General features: G+C 40.8%; 1 protein-coding gene across 1 annotated transcript in view; it reads left to right on the top strand.

The window, feature by feature from the left end:
- gtpbp3 (GTP binding protein 3, mitochondrial) overlaps positions 1-14,787 on the top strand; it is a 32,572-nt gene that overhangs the window by 14,598 nt on the left and 3,187 nt on the right. The window contains exons 6-9 of the mRNA XM_080195977.1: positions 627-736; positions 3,499-3,580; positions 7,143-7,324; positions 9,563-9,791. Coding sequence (XP_080052103.1) covers positions 627-736; positions 3,499-3,580; positions 7,143-7,324; positions 9,563-9,791 — 603 coding nt within the window. The remainder of the gene's footprint in view (positions 1-626; positions 737-3,498; positions 3,581-7,142; positions 7,325-9,562; positions 9,792-14,787) is intronic.

Here is a 14,787-nt window from a genome sequence, read left to right as displayed (position 1 = left end):
AGACTTTAATTGGCTATGAAACATTTTTGAGATGCCCCATGATTGTGAAAGGTGAGGTTTAAATGCAAGTATTTTTTGTTCTTTTTTCAATGCACTGCTCTCTATGGGCATATACTCCCTCCCTCACTGCTCACTGCCTTTTGCTGGAGAAATACTTTTATCATGAAACTGTTTGCTTTGGTTCACAAGTCCTGTCCTGCATCAATGAATGACCCATGAAGGTGTCAATATTCACTTTGTTGAAAATGACTGATGTAGCTCTAGCTACCTCCCCAAGTGGTTAAACGTACTAGGCAGTTTTATACTGAGTCATATAGACCTCCCGATGCTGCATTTGGGCAGCAGAGATGGTGTTTCTATTTGGCCTCCTCAACCTTAGAAAGCCGCTGGGGTCCTGCTCCTGAGTGTGATCCAGTTACCTCTGTTAGATTTCTGCAGTTAAATATGGGTGTATGAGGTGCAGGATGGCACATGAACCACAAAATGGAAAGACTGACAACTCGAAGGGAGGGTGGAAATTGGGAAAATGCTTTAGTGGTGCACTGTTCAACCCAACAGAAGGCAGTTAGATGATTTATATGCTTGTCTACTAATGTGCGGATCTGACTTATTTGAAATTCCTACAGATGCTGTGGCCCATTGGAGAGGAGATCCCCTACGAGGTGGCAGCTACATTACCAGTTTCGTATGGAACGACGATTCTGGCCCTGCAACAGCGAGCAAAGACACAGCCAGGGTGAGAGGACTTTGTAGTAGGCCATTCAGCCCTTCCAACCTGCTCCACCATTCAGTAAGATCATGGCTGACCTGAATGTGGTCTCAACTGCACTTTCCTTGATTCCCTTGTCTATCAAAAATCCACCTGATCTGTCCTGAGTAAATTCAATAACATAGTCTCCACTGCTGTGTGGAGAAGAGAATTCCAGTGACCTCAGAGTAAAAAATAATCTCTGCCTCTATCTCAAGAGCAAGCTCTTATTTTTAAATGGTATCTTGTAGTTTTAGTTTACCCCGCAAGGAGAAACATCCTCCTGGTATCTAACCTATTAAACTCCCTCAGGATCTTCTCCTTTATGGTAACAAGAGAGACCACTTATTCTGTTTTGGCTTGACTTCTTTGTGATTGACAGCAGACAATGCTGGGACTGTGCAGCAAGTGAAAAGCATCTGAAAAGCAAACAAGTGGGTTTGTGTCTCAAACTTGCTTCACTGCAAGTTTTGAAGAACAGTCCACGATCTCCCTTCTCAATGTAAATGTAGAAATCCCAGCTGCCATCTAACAGAGGTAACTGGATTACAGTAAGGAGCAGGAACCCGCAGCGGGTTTCTAAGGCACTCAGGTTGAGGGGGCCATATCGAAACACCACCACTGCCCAAATGCAGCATCATGAGGTCTGTACGACTCGGTATGAAACTGCCTAATACCTTTAACCATTTGGGAAGGTAGCCAGAGCTACATCAGTCATTTTCAACAGAGTAAATATTGACACCTTTGTGGGTCATCCATCTATGCAGGGCAGAACTTGTGAGCCAAAGAAACAGAGTTTCCTGATGAAAGTTTTTCTCCAACAAAATACAATGAGCAGGGAGGGAATGGAGTACACACCCACAGAGAGGAGTGTATTGGGAAAAAGAACAGAAAAACTTGCATTTGTACATCACCTTTCACAACCATGGGGCATCTCAAAATGTTAGTTGTTGTGCTATTTCTTGATTTCAGTTCACAATATTTTGTAGTTTTCTTCTTTAAGTTTAGAGTTTTAAAGTTTAAAGTCAGTTCATTATTGTCACAAGTAGGCTTACATTAAGACTGCAATAAAGTCACTATGAAAATCCCCCAGTCGCCACACTCCGGTGCCTGTTTGGGTACATTGAGGGAGAATTTAGCATGGCCAATGCACCTAACCACATCTTTCAGACTATGGGAGGAAATCGGAGCTTCCGGAGGAAACCCATGCAGTCATGGGGAGAATATGCAGACTCCAGACAGACAGTGACCCAAGCCGGGAATCAAACCTGGGTCCCTGGCACTGTAAGGCAGCAGTGCTAACCACTGTGCCACCCTAGCTAATTTTTATCTGAGGTATGTGAATGAAACTTACAACTTACAACGTGGAAGGAGGATATTCAAGACTGTGACCATCATGACTGTGATAACTTGAAAAGGCTATCCAATGAACTTAGTAAGATAGAGGGTTATAGGTAAGCCTAGTAATCTCTTAAGTAGGATCATGTTCAGCACAACTTTGTGGGCCGAAGGGCCTGTATTGTGCTGTAGTTTTTCTATGTTTCTAATTAATCGCACTACTCTGATCTTTCCTCATCGACTATAAATGTTTTATTTTCAAACATATATTCTTTTTGATGGATTCTTTTGACAATAACCTTAAATTTGTGTCCTCTGATTACTGACTCTTCTGGAAGTGAGAACAGTTTTTCCTTATCCACTGTATCAAACCCACTGATAATTTTGAATATTTCTATTAATTTTCACTTTACCGTTTCCTGCTTTCAGGAGATCACCCCAGATTCCTTAATCTCGCCATATAACTGGGGTCCATTTTTGTATTATGTAGTTTTCTTCTCCAGTACCTTACAAAGCAGCTATTATTTCATGAGTGAGCCCACAAGGTGAGTGCTGAGATAAATTATTCACCAGAGCTCAGTGGGGAAAGGAGGCCCATTTGGAGCCTCCTCCAAATGTGAACCCAATCTTATCCTTAAACTTCTGCACACTTGCAGTTCTCAGGAATTGTCACTGGGTGGCAATCAGATTCCCAGAAATGTGAATGCTCCTTCAGTTCTAGGGCTGAGATTCATGACTAAACTCACTCTTCTTGGGAGCTACCTTACCTCTATGACATCGTGCATGTCAGCCTTTTGGGGAAGAGAATGTCAAATTACATTTCCTTTGGTTAAGAACTCTAAACCAACCTCTTTGACCAAGTATTGGTCACATCTATCATAGAATCTCTACAGTGCAGGAGACCATTTGGCCCATTGAGTTTGCACTGACTCTCCAATAGAGATCTTACCCCGATCCCATCCCTGTAATTCCACATACTTACCCTCTAATCCCCCAAACCTAACATCTTTGGACATTAAGGGCAACTTAGTGTAACCAGTCAACCTAACCTGCACATCTCTAGACTGTGGGAGGAAACCAGAGCACCCTGAGGAAACTTGCACAGACATGAGAGACAGTCACCCAAGGCTGGAATTGAACCTGATTCCCTGGCGTTATTAATAAGCAGCATGCTAAGTACTGTGCCACCGTGTCACCCCTAATATCTCAGCATCTCCTTATATGTCTTTATGTTAGATTTTGTTAGATAATCACAATGCCATGAGATGTTTTATTGTGTTAAAGGTGCTGTGTATTTATGTAGTAGTTCTTATTGTTCATGTTTTAGGAAATGATGTTTCCTGATTTTGCTCCAGAATGCCCTGACTGTAATTGTAAGTTTGTGTCCCTTTGTTTCTGCTGATATTTTCCAGGGAGACTGTTCTGGTGACGGCAGCAGCTGGTGCAGCAGGACTCGCAGCTGTGGATGTTGCATCTCATGTTCTAAAGGCCAAGGTCCGAAGCTCAGATTTGTTTGTAATGTGTCTATCTATTTATCATCTGCTTTACATTTGCCATTTTCTTGTGAAATGTTATTATCACAGACAGAAATATTACGAGCAAAATACTTAATACAGATACATATGTACATGTATTGTTCCAATCCCAGCAATAAAAACTTCTAAATATAATGTGATGTTGGGATGGGTAGCATGGCAGGATGGTACTTTTTAATCTAGCTCATTAACAGGAAATGCTGGACAGGGACAGATCAGATGATTCAGCAAGAATATCTCACAATTTCGATACCTGGAGACTTCTGTAAACACTTCTTAATGGGGGTCAGACTGCCCATTGTTTCAAGTGGCTGTATTAGTCATGAATAACAAAAAATCTTTGATAGTCTGAAGCCCACTTCCTACTGAACATAAGCCTCCAGGATAAAAGTGTCCATAGTTCAATATTAATTGGTGATTAACTGAGGACTGCCAATTGGTGTAAAATTAATGGTAGTAGGAGTAACTTTGGACAGTGGCTGGTCAGGTGACCTCCTGCATCACTGAATTTCTGATTAAAGTTGCAATGAATCAGGCAGGATGAAGAAGACCAGCACTTTTCCACGAGATAGGATGGCAATCTCACACAAACAGCTTTATGTTAATGACCAGATAATCCGATTTTAATGATGTTGATTGATCAGCAGTCCTGCTGTGGAACAGGATTTTCTGGAGGCTAGTGTCATAGCAGGGTTGATGAAGATGTGCGGAATGTTTCTCACCCATCTTTGTGTATGGGGCAAAATGTACAAAGACACTTCAGAAAAGTGCTCCTTCACACAAAGCAGTTTAACAGCTTGATTAAGAATTTATTTTTGTTTAATTTTGGTGCATTTGGTAACATGCTTGCCTCCAAAGTCAGAAGGCTGGAGAACTGGTCAGTTACAGCAGTGTCAGTTCCAAGTGAAGGTCATACTTTCTGAATCAGTAATGTACCACTCAATTAGAAGTATTATTTATACATTACTTGTAGAGTGATACAGCAGAAAGGAAGTTGGGAAAATTACGTTCACCAAGAAAGTAGTACCGAGCAAATTGTTGAAACTGTGACAATCCTCGGGTCCTTATGGATTTTGTCCTCAGGCGTGAAAAGAAGTGCCTTATGAGATCATCGATGTATTGGTCTTATTTTTACAAAATTCCCTACATTTGGTGAAGTTGCCATGAAATTGGAAAATAATGAGGAAGGGAGACAGTAAGCTAGAAACTACAGGTCAAATAGCCTAACATTTGTCACGGGGGAAAAGTTAAAAGCTATTACTAAAGATTTTATTACAGGGCATTTGGAAAAATTCAATGTAATCAGGCAGTGAGTCAGCATGGTTTTGTGAAGAAGTAACATATGCTGGGGATAAAGAGGAACAGGTGGATGTACAGCAGTCAGATTTTCAGAAGGCATTTGATAAGGTGCCTCATCAAAGGTCACTGCGGAAAATTGGCATGGCACGGATTGAAGATTTAACAAGCTAACAGGAAACAGAGTAGGCACAAATGGGACTTTTTCTGATTGTCAAGACGTAAGGAGTAGTGTGCCACAGGGATCAGTACTGTGGCCTCAACTTTTTACAATTTATATGAATAATTTGGATGAAGGGACCAAAGTATGTTTGCTAAATTTTGCTAATGCAGCAAAGATAGGTAGAAAGTAAGTTATGAAGAGGACATAGGAGGCTACAAAAGGATACAGATCGGTTGAGTGAATGGGCAAAGATCTGGCAAATGGAGTATAATGTGGGAAAATGTGAAATTGTCCATTTTGGCAGGAAAAATAAAGAAGAAGCGTATTATCTAAATGAGAGAGATTGCTTTACATAAGAACATAAGAAATAGGAGCAGGAGTAGGCCATCTGGCCCTTCGAGCCTGCCCCGCCATTCAATAAGATCATGGCTGATCTGTCGTGGCTCAGTTCCACTTTCCCGCCCTCTCCCCATAACCCTTAATCCCCTCTCTTATCAAAAACCCATCAACCCGCTTCTTAAAAATATTTAGCGAGGCAGCCTCCACCACTTCAACGGGCAGAGAATTCCAGAGATTCACCACCCTTTGAGTGAAGAAGTTCCTCCTCAACTCCGTTCTGAACCGCCCCCCCTTTATCTTGAGGCTGTGCCCCCTAGTCCTACTGTCTTTTTTGAGCGGGAAGAGTCTTTCCACCTCTATCCTATCCATCCCATTCATCATCTTATACGTCTCAATGAGATCTCCCCTCATTCTTCTAAACTCTAACGAGTACAAGCCTAGTTTATTCAGCCTCTCCTCATAGCTCAACCCCCTCAACTCCGGTATCAGCCTAGTAAACCTCCTCTGCACTCCCTCCAAGGCCAAAATATCCTTGCGCAGGTGCGGCGCCCAAAACTGCACACAGTACTCCAGCTGCGGCCTCACCAATGCCCTATACAGCTGCAGCAAGACCTCCCTACTTTTATATTCAATCCCCCTCGCTATGAAGGCCAGCATCCCATTCGCCTTCCTGACCACCTGCTGCACCTTTGCTCTCTCATGCAGAGGAATCTGGGTGTCCTAGTGTATGAATCACAAAAGTCTAACATGTGGGTGTAGCAAATAATTAGGAAAACTAATAGAATGTTATAATTTATTGTGAGAGGAGTTTAGTTCAAAAATAATGAACTTATACTTCAGTTATACAGGGCATTCGTGAGACTACATCTGGATTGCTGTGAATAGTATTGGTCTCCTTATTTAAGGAAGAATGTAAATGTATTGGAAGCAGTTCAGAGAATGTTTACTGGACTGATGGTTGGGAGAGTTGTCTTATCAGAAAAGATTAGTTAGGTTTATATTCACTGGAGTTTAGAAGAGAAAGAGGGGACATATAATATCCTGAAGGGGCTTGAAAGAGTGGATGTGGAGAAGTTGCTTCTTCATGTAGGAGAATCTAGAACTAGGGGTCAGTGTTTAAAAATACAAGGCCCCTATTGAGGATAGAGAATGAGGAGAATGTTTTTCTCTGAGAGTCATGAGTCTTTGGAACTTTGGAAAAGGCAGTAGAAGTAAAGTCTTTGCATATTTTTAAGGCAGGGTGTAGATTCTTGATGAGCAAAGGGGTGAAAGGATATCAGGGGTAGGTGGGAATGTGGGGTTGAGATTACAATCAGATTAACCATGATCTTATTGAATGGCAGAGCAAGCTCGAGGGACCGAGTAGCCTACACCTGGTCTTAACTGGTCTATTCATTTTCGTTTTTAGTCTTATATTTCCATTTCATATCAGCCATTCTTGTAGTTTCTGAGAATGGTTTGAAGATAAGAAAGAGTTGCTAATTCACATTTCTGTGCATCTTCAATAAGACAAGATATTTATATTTCCTTCTCCAAAATAGGAAGGTAGATGCACAGCTTTGTTACAATTCTTGCCATTTATAAATCAGTTTGATTTTCTACAATTTTAACAGCATCATCAAAAATGAATAGCATCTACCAAATTTAGTGATTTGTTTCTGAGTACGTCCCAGCTTGAACCATGTGCTTATCAATGAGTGCTGGACCTGTTTCCTCCCTATAGGTCATTGCAGCTGCAGGGTCTGACGACAAATGTGAACTGGCTGTGCAGAAAGGTGCTATAGCGAGCATTAATTATACCGCAAAGAGCATAAAGGAGGAGGTGAAAAAACTGACAGCAAACAAAGGGGTGAATGTGGTACTTGATGCCGTTGGAGGAGATGTATTCAAGGAAGCTTTTAGCAGGTATTTCTATCAGTATCACATGCCATTGACCAACAAATCCAACAAAGTGTAACAGGTTGTAATGATGAGACACAAGCTCCAATCGACTGAGTTCTTCATCTCAGCTAAAGGAAATAATCTTGCAGGCGCCAGGCTTGTTTTCATCAAGGGTGGGACGAGGTCAGAAGGAAACTGAATACTTGGGAGACTCCATTGGATTGCTATGAATGTCCAAACCTTGACAAGTCAGCTAAATGATGGAAATATACAAAAAAATGACCTGGAATCAGGTTACATGTCCCTGTTCTTTTGGTATTTGTGCAATTTGAGGAATGGCAAGATGAACATACAGTAAAAGTGGTGGGTATGGAACTTTTGCCCTTGTAGGTCAGTATGTACCTTCAAAGAATGTTCAGTAGAAAACAGCCAGCCAAATGCTGTGGATTTGAGCTTCTAATTGAGAGGTTCAGAGAATGGTGAGAATGTGGACCTCACTATTGCAATTAATGTTTAAGGTGAATGATATAGATTAGTGATGGACAACCTAGGCCCGTGAGTGGGCTGCATGAGTGGCCCTTCTTCATCTCAGTGGGTTGCAATATTGAAATCATGTTTGTTCACTAACCATAACTCCATGAATAAGATTAGATTCATTTAATACACACCAAATATTTCATAATGAGTTACTGAAAATACTTAATCATCCATGTATTAATAGAGGGAGAAAGAAATGCTGATGAGTTTGATGATGATCAGTAGGATGAGGCTGGTGTGAACCATAAGCACTGGAATAGATCTATCAGCCCTGTTTCTGTGTTGTAAATTTTGTGAAATAATAATATTTCCTACCATCTATTCCAACATCCTCCACCTTGATTAGCAAAAAACTTGCAAATTAAACAGCCCAATGGATATTATCATGAACTAAGAGTTTCAACATGATTGAGGTACTTCAGTACGTTGTCAGATTATCTCTTACTCCAAATGGCTAGAATTGAGTAGGTATGGCCATATACTGAAGTCTGCAACGGATTTTTCCAATTCAGCTGAGCCCCCTCTACATCTGAAATACCACTTGCCATTGAAATAAATGGAATCTATCCAGTGTGCAATGCATGGTACATTACTGGAGCTGCTCAGGAACCAGAAACAGGGTTCAGTGCAGCAGACTAGACATGCCAAGTAAACTTTCTCCGTAGGCGGGAAGTATTTTATATTAATGATACAGATGAGGGATGCTTGGTTCTGCATATAGTCCTTGCCCTTCCTTCTCCTTCAAGTTGCATTCTAACTTGCACCAAGTCCCTTTCACCTATCACCTCTGTGTTCGCAGACTGAGACTAGCTCCTATTTAAGCAATGCCTTGATCTTCAAATGCTCTTCCTTGTTTTCAAGCCCTTCCACAGCCTGGCTCCCCTCACTTTGGTAAACTCTGCCAGCCCTACAATCCTTCAATATATCTGCACTCCTCTAAATATATCCTTTTAAAGCATTTCTGATTTTAATTGCTCCGGTAGTGGTAGCCGTGTTTTCAATGGCCTTGTTCCCTAGCTCCGGAATTCCTTCCCTAAACACTTCTGCATCTCTATCTCACTTTTCTCCTTTTAAAACGCTACTTAAAACTGACCTGTTTGAGCAAGCTTTTGGTCTTTGAGTCTTAATAGCTCAGCATGTGAGTCAGTGTCATCATTTATTTATAATGCATCTGTAAAGCACTTTAGGATGTTTTATTACATTAAAAATATTATATAAACATAAGTTGTCATAATGGGAATTGGATGTGATGGAATTTGATCTTTAATTTGTAAAATATGTCAAAACACTTGTTAATTATGAACTCATCTCTTATGAAATGTAAACTGACTCTCCGAAGCAGTACTGAGGGTGTGCTGCATGGTCAGAGGAGAAATTAATGGGAGATTTACACTGCCCTCTCGGGTGAACATAAAGTTCTTGTATATATGGCACTGTTCTGAGGAAAAGTAGGGGAATTCTTAATGTTCTGGCCAATATTTATCCCTTAATCAACATCAGTAAAATAAATTATTCGATTGTTGTGTGTCTGAGTGCAAATTGGTTGTTGCAGTTCCCACATTGTGAGAGGGACAACACTTTCAAATGTACTTCATTTTCTGCTGAGTGTTTTGGGAGCTATCCTGAGATCTTAAGAGACACAATTTAAATACAGGCATTTCTATTTTTCAGTGCCTTGCCTTGATGAACTTTTGGTTGATTCATGGTTTGTGTCCTTTGTCTCAGCTTGGCCTTTGAAGGCAGGATTGTGGTGGTCGGGTTCGCTGGTGGAAATATACAGACGGTGCCAGCCAACCTACTACTACTGAAAAATGTGACAGCAATGGGTGTCAACTGGGGGAGATATCGACATCAAGATTTCCCCGTCTTCTCCAGGTCCATCATGTCTGCAATCCAGTACTGTCAGGAGGGGAGAACTAAACCTCACGTTGGAGCAGTCTTTAAACTACAGCAGGTAAACTTTGATGGAAAATGTGAAACACAAACCAGCTCTGATACTGTCAATGAAGACCAGCTCTGATACTGTCAATGAAGGGAAAAGACAGATTAATGTTTTGATTATCATCCTTTGTCAGAACGAAGAGATTAGCAAGTCCTTTAGGAATCCCTTTTCTTCCTCTACCCCATATCCAGGCCTTTATTTTCAGCTGAAGGACTAAGGGATAAAGTAGAGGAAGAAAATTCAGATACTCCAGTCATAGAGATGTTAATGGGTTCAGTGGCATGCAAATTGCTTAAAGGAGAACTACAGTGTGATTTTTGAAATGATCTTGTTGAGGCATTGGAAAGATATTAACCAAACAAAGAAATGTGCAATGTGTAAGATGGATGAAAGGTTCGTGTAAACAATGAAGCAACAAAGTGAGAGAACATGAAAGAAAAGAACACCCCCAGCAGTTTCACAGAGCAAACTGCCCCTCTGGAAAGTGAGGAGAGGAAGGTAATGATATAGCTTAATGGGGAGACCATGGAGTGGTGGTATTGTTACAGAACTAGTAATCCAGAGGCCTAGGTTAGATTCGCAGCTAGTGGAATTTAAACGCAATTAATTAATAAATTCAGTTGATAAAATAATCTGGAATACAATATTAATATCAGAAATGGTGACCATAAAACTATAATTTTTTTTGTTGTAAACGTTAGCTAATAGCATGAAGGGATGATTGGCCTTGTGTCCCAGATTAAAGAAACATCAGTGCTCCTTGACATGCATATGTTTATGGATGTCAGGTGGAAATACATTTGGCTTAATTGTGAAACTCCTCTTGGCACCCTATCCTTACAAACTGTAGCCTCTCACAGGAAAAGTGGTCAGTTGGTTGAGATACTAGAGATGCTGTATCTTAGCTGAAGTGAGTCTTCTGGAATTGGAAGGAAGGAAAGAAGAAATAGACACTAACTCTTTGGAATTAAATCATTTAAAAATAATCCTTTTATGAATGAACATACAAGCATATGAAATAGGAGAAGTGGGCCATTTGTCCCCTCAAGCTTACTCCGCTATACAGTAAGGTTGTACTTATTATTATTTGTACTTATTAATAAACTGACCTGTTTGTGTTTTGAATTCCATATTCCCTTCTATCCCAATAACCTTTGATTCCATTTCCAAGAAGAATCAGTTTCTGCCTTAATACCTCCTAATACCTTAATGCACCTCCTTCAGAGACAGAAAGTTCCAAACTTATACAATGCTCTGAGACATAAGGATTAAGACAGCTGGTTTGTTTCATAGATTTAAAACATGTCAATTTCAGGTCATTGTTTGGTCATCAGAGAGATAATGAATAGAAACTGTTAATAATCCAGGTCAGAAACTCCAAGGTGTTTTATGAAGTTAGCCTAGATCATAAGTTTTGCACTTTGAATTTTGGCATGGGTGAGCATAAGATGTTTCACTCCAGATATGAATCAAATGACCTACCAGGGAGCTTTCATCTTATTTAACACATAGAAGAAAAATTAGCAGTACATTTTACCAATTACAAACAAGAAAAAGATACCCGCCATGATATTGTATAAACCTTAATAGCTCAAATCTGAACAGAAAAATATACTTTTCCAAGCAAGCAAACCTTCTTTCAAATCTACACCTGTCCCAGGTTTAGCACAGAAAATAAGAATGCTCACATGATGCTGAATCTTGCAGCTTTCCAACACCTGCTGTAACTCAATCCTTTGGATGGAGAATTGAAAGTCTGACTTCCCCTGTAGCTCCCAGCACACCTTGGGGTAGAGGTAGAGACACTGCTTGCCTCCAGCCAGCAAACAGTCAATAGCAAACTTTCACTCCAGAGAGGCAAGAATGACTGCTTCCAAATGGCCAGCAGAATTTCTAATACCATGGAAAGAGCAAAAAAAAACACTTAAGTCTGGAGTTCAAACAGCTTCAAACTAAAACTGAAAGTGAACTCTTGGATTTCTCTGTGAAGAAACCACCTGACCTTGACCTGTCAATCATTCTCTCCCCAACAGTTGAAAAGGATTATAAACTCATTAAACTCCAGGACATTGCATTGGGCCTAAATCAAAAATAAAACAAAATGCCTCTAGCAACAATAAAAGGACAGACAGCTTGGTACCTATAACCCCAAAAAACAAACTGCTTACAAACTGCAGAAAACATAAAGACATAGTAGCATCACAAAACCAAGGGCATTCCAACATGGAATGAGGGCAAATAAAGGCAAACGTTAAGTCAATTTAAAGAGAATCCATATGCAAAATGATATCTGCAGGAAAGTACATACATTGCCTGGAATCCTCCGGCCGTTCACTCCCCGTCACCACTCAGCTAAATCTCCATTCACTGCAGCCGGACTGGAGAATCCCACCTATAGGTGAGGTTGGAGCATCTGGCTCATAGCATCCAGTTGTCAAAATGCCTTTGATTAGACTTATCTATTTATATTATTGTTGAGGTGGTTTTATTATTCCTAGATGTGGCACAATCTAGGAAGCTATTAAAATGTAATTATTGGTGACAATTACCAATATTAATATTTTCACAGCACTAGAAAAAAGTTATGCATCTTCATTCTCTTCATTCAAATAGATCAATGAAAATTTATCAGCATTGTATATTATGTGTTCGTTATTCTGCATATTTTTAAAAAATTGTTTTTGGGATGTAAGCGTTGCTGGCAAGATCCCTGATTGCACTTAAGAAGGTGGTGGTGAGCAACGTTTTTGAATTGCTGCAGCCCATGTCATGTAGATACACGTTTAATGCTGTTAGGGATGGAGTTCCAGAATTTCAAGTCTGAATGGTGTCCAGTTTTTTGTTTTAAATTCAGTCGTGGGACAAGGGTGTCACTGGCTGGCTAGCATTTATTGCCCCTGAGAAGGTGGTGGTGAGCTGCAGTCTGTGTGCTGTGGGCTGACCCACAATATCATTAGGGAGGAAGTTCCAGGATTTTGAACCAGTGACTGCAAAGGAACAGCAACATATTTCCAAGTCAGAATGGTGAGTGGTTAGGAGGGGAATTTCCAGGTGGTGGTGTTGCCTTTCTCTTTTTCTAAATGGAAGTGATTGTGTGCTTGGAAGGTGCTGTCTAAGGATTTTTGGTGAATTTCTGCAGTGCATCTTGTAGACAGTACATACTGCTGCTACTGAGCCTCGGTGCTGGAGGGAGTGGATATCAATCAAGCAGGCTGCTTTGTTCTCGATGGTGTCAAGCTTTTTGAGTGTTGTTGGAGCTGCACCCATCCAGGCAAGAGGGGAGTATTCCATCACACTCCTGACTTGTACCTTGTAGATAGTGGACAGGCTTTGGGAGTCAGGAGGTGAGTTACTTGCTGCAGTATTCCTAGCGTCTGACTTGCTCTTTTAACTACTGTGTTTATGTAGAGAGTTCAGTTAGGTTTCTGGTTAATGGTAACCCTAACAATGTTAACAGTGGGAGATTCAGTGATGGTAGCACTATTGAATATAAAGGGATAAAAGGGTAGTTAGATTGTCTTTTATCAGTGATGGTCATTGCCTGGCATTTGTGAAGGTTACTTGCCACTTGTCAGCCCAAGCCTGTCTATTGTCAAATCTTGTTTCATTTTGTAGGGAACTTGCAGGTGTGGTACTCCCATGCATTTGCAGCCCTTCTTTTTAAGGTAGTAGAGATTACAGGTCTAGAAGGTGCTATCAAAACAACCTTGGTTAGTTGCTGCAATGCCTCTGGTATGGTACACACTGCTGCCACTGTGCATTGATGGTGGAGGGGTAAATGTTTAAGACGATGGATGGATATCAATCATTTTGTCTTGGATAACATGGACTTCTCGATTCTTGCTGGGCTGTGCTGATCCAGGCAAGTGGAGCATATTCCATCATATTCTTGACTTATACCTTTTAGATGGTGAACGTGCTTTAGGGATTCTGGAGGTGTGTTACTTGCTGCAGAGTTCCCAGTCTCTTGTGGTCGTGTGGCCATGTATTGATACAGCTGGCATGGTGAAGCTTCTGGTCGGTCGTAATACCCAGGACATCAAATGGTGGAGGATTCAGTGTTTATGGGGTGTTAAAGAGGAATGGTTAGATTCTCTCTTGTTAGAGTTGTCTTAAGTGGGTTCCCAGAGCCACCCAGTTCTGATTTGTACTGTTGTGCTACTTCTGGTGGGTCTTTCCTGCCAGCAGAATGGGACTCAGCAAGGGATAATGATGGAGATTTGGGACATTGGTGTGCGGTATTGTCAGCTGTTTAAAATCTTGGCTACTTCACATTTCTGATGTCAGGATGCATTTTTCTAGGTAAGAAAGGGGAACATAATGAGGCATCTAAAGAAGATGAGGAGAATTCAGAGAGGATGGTCTGCGTGAGATATGAAATGAGTCATTAGGTAGCAGGATGGGCTGCAGGCAACAGTGAGTCACAGATATAGAGAAAGGGATAAGAGACAACCACAACCAGTACCTGCTCTTGTAGTGTATCTCTTTTGTAGGTATTTCAATTACAGTGTTTTCTTATTATGTTTAACGTGGATGGTAAAAATTTCCAATTTGGCAATGTTGGCAGCTGCCTTTGCATTGCATCTTTGCTTCTAATGTTCCAATTTTCATGCCCCTTTTAAAAGTATTTGTTTCCTTTGCATCACTGCTAATGTAAATGGTGTGAACACATCCAGCTGACATCAGTTCATCTGTTGCCACTGTGTGAGCGACTGCTTAGAAATGTCCAAAATATCCCGACTGACTTGGTCATTGATTTAATTTCCTAGCCTGCATTTACAGTTCAATTTGCCTAAACATGGGCACTCTTAATGTTTGTTTCTGCTGCAACATTGTTGAGATGCAGGGACTTGGGCACGTCAATAAACAGTGTAGGTGATAGAACACAAATACAGAACACTGCTGAGGTTAAACAGAAGAAGGATTTCCTGAGCTGAGGTGGAGGTGGAAAGTGAAGGTTCTGAGAGGTAAGGAGCTTTACTACCCAGATGGTAAGAACATTAGTCAT

The sequence above is a fragment of the Carcharhinus amblyrhynchos genome, chromosome 9 (assembly GCF_965287045.1).
Source record: "Carcharhinus amblyrhynchos chromosome 9, sCarAmb.v2.hapA, whole genome shotgun sequence".
Classification (NCBI taxonomy): Eukaryota; Metazoa; Chordata; class Chondrichthyes; order Carcharhiniformes; family Carcharhinidae; genus Carcharhinus; species Carcharhinus amblyrhynchos.
Note: the sequence above shows the minus strand (reverse complement) of the source record. Positions and strands in the feature narration are given on the sequence as shown.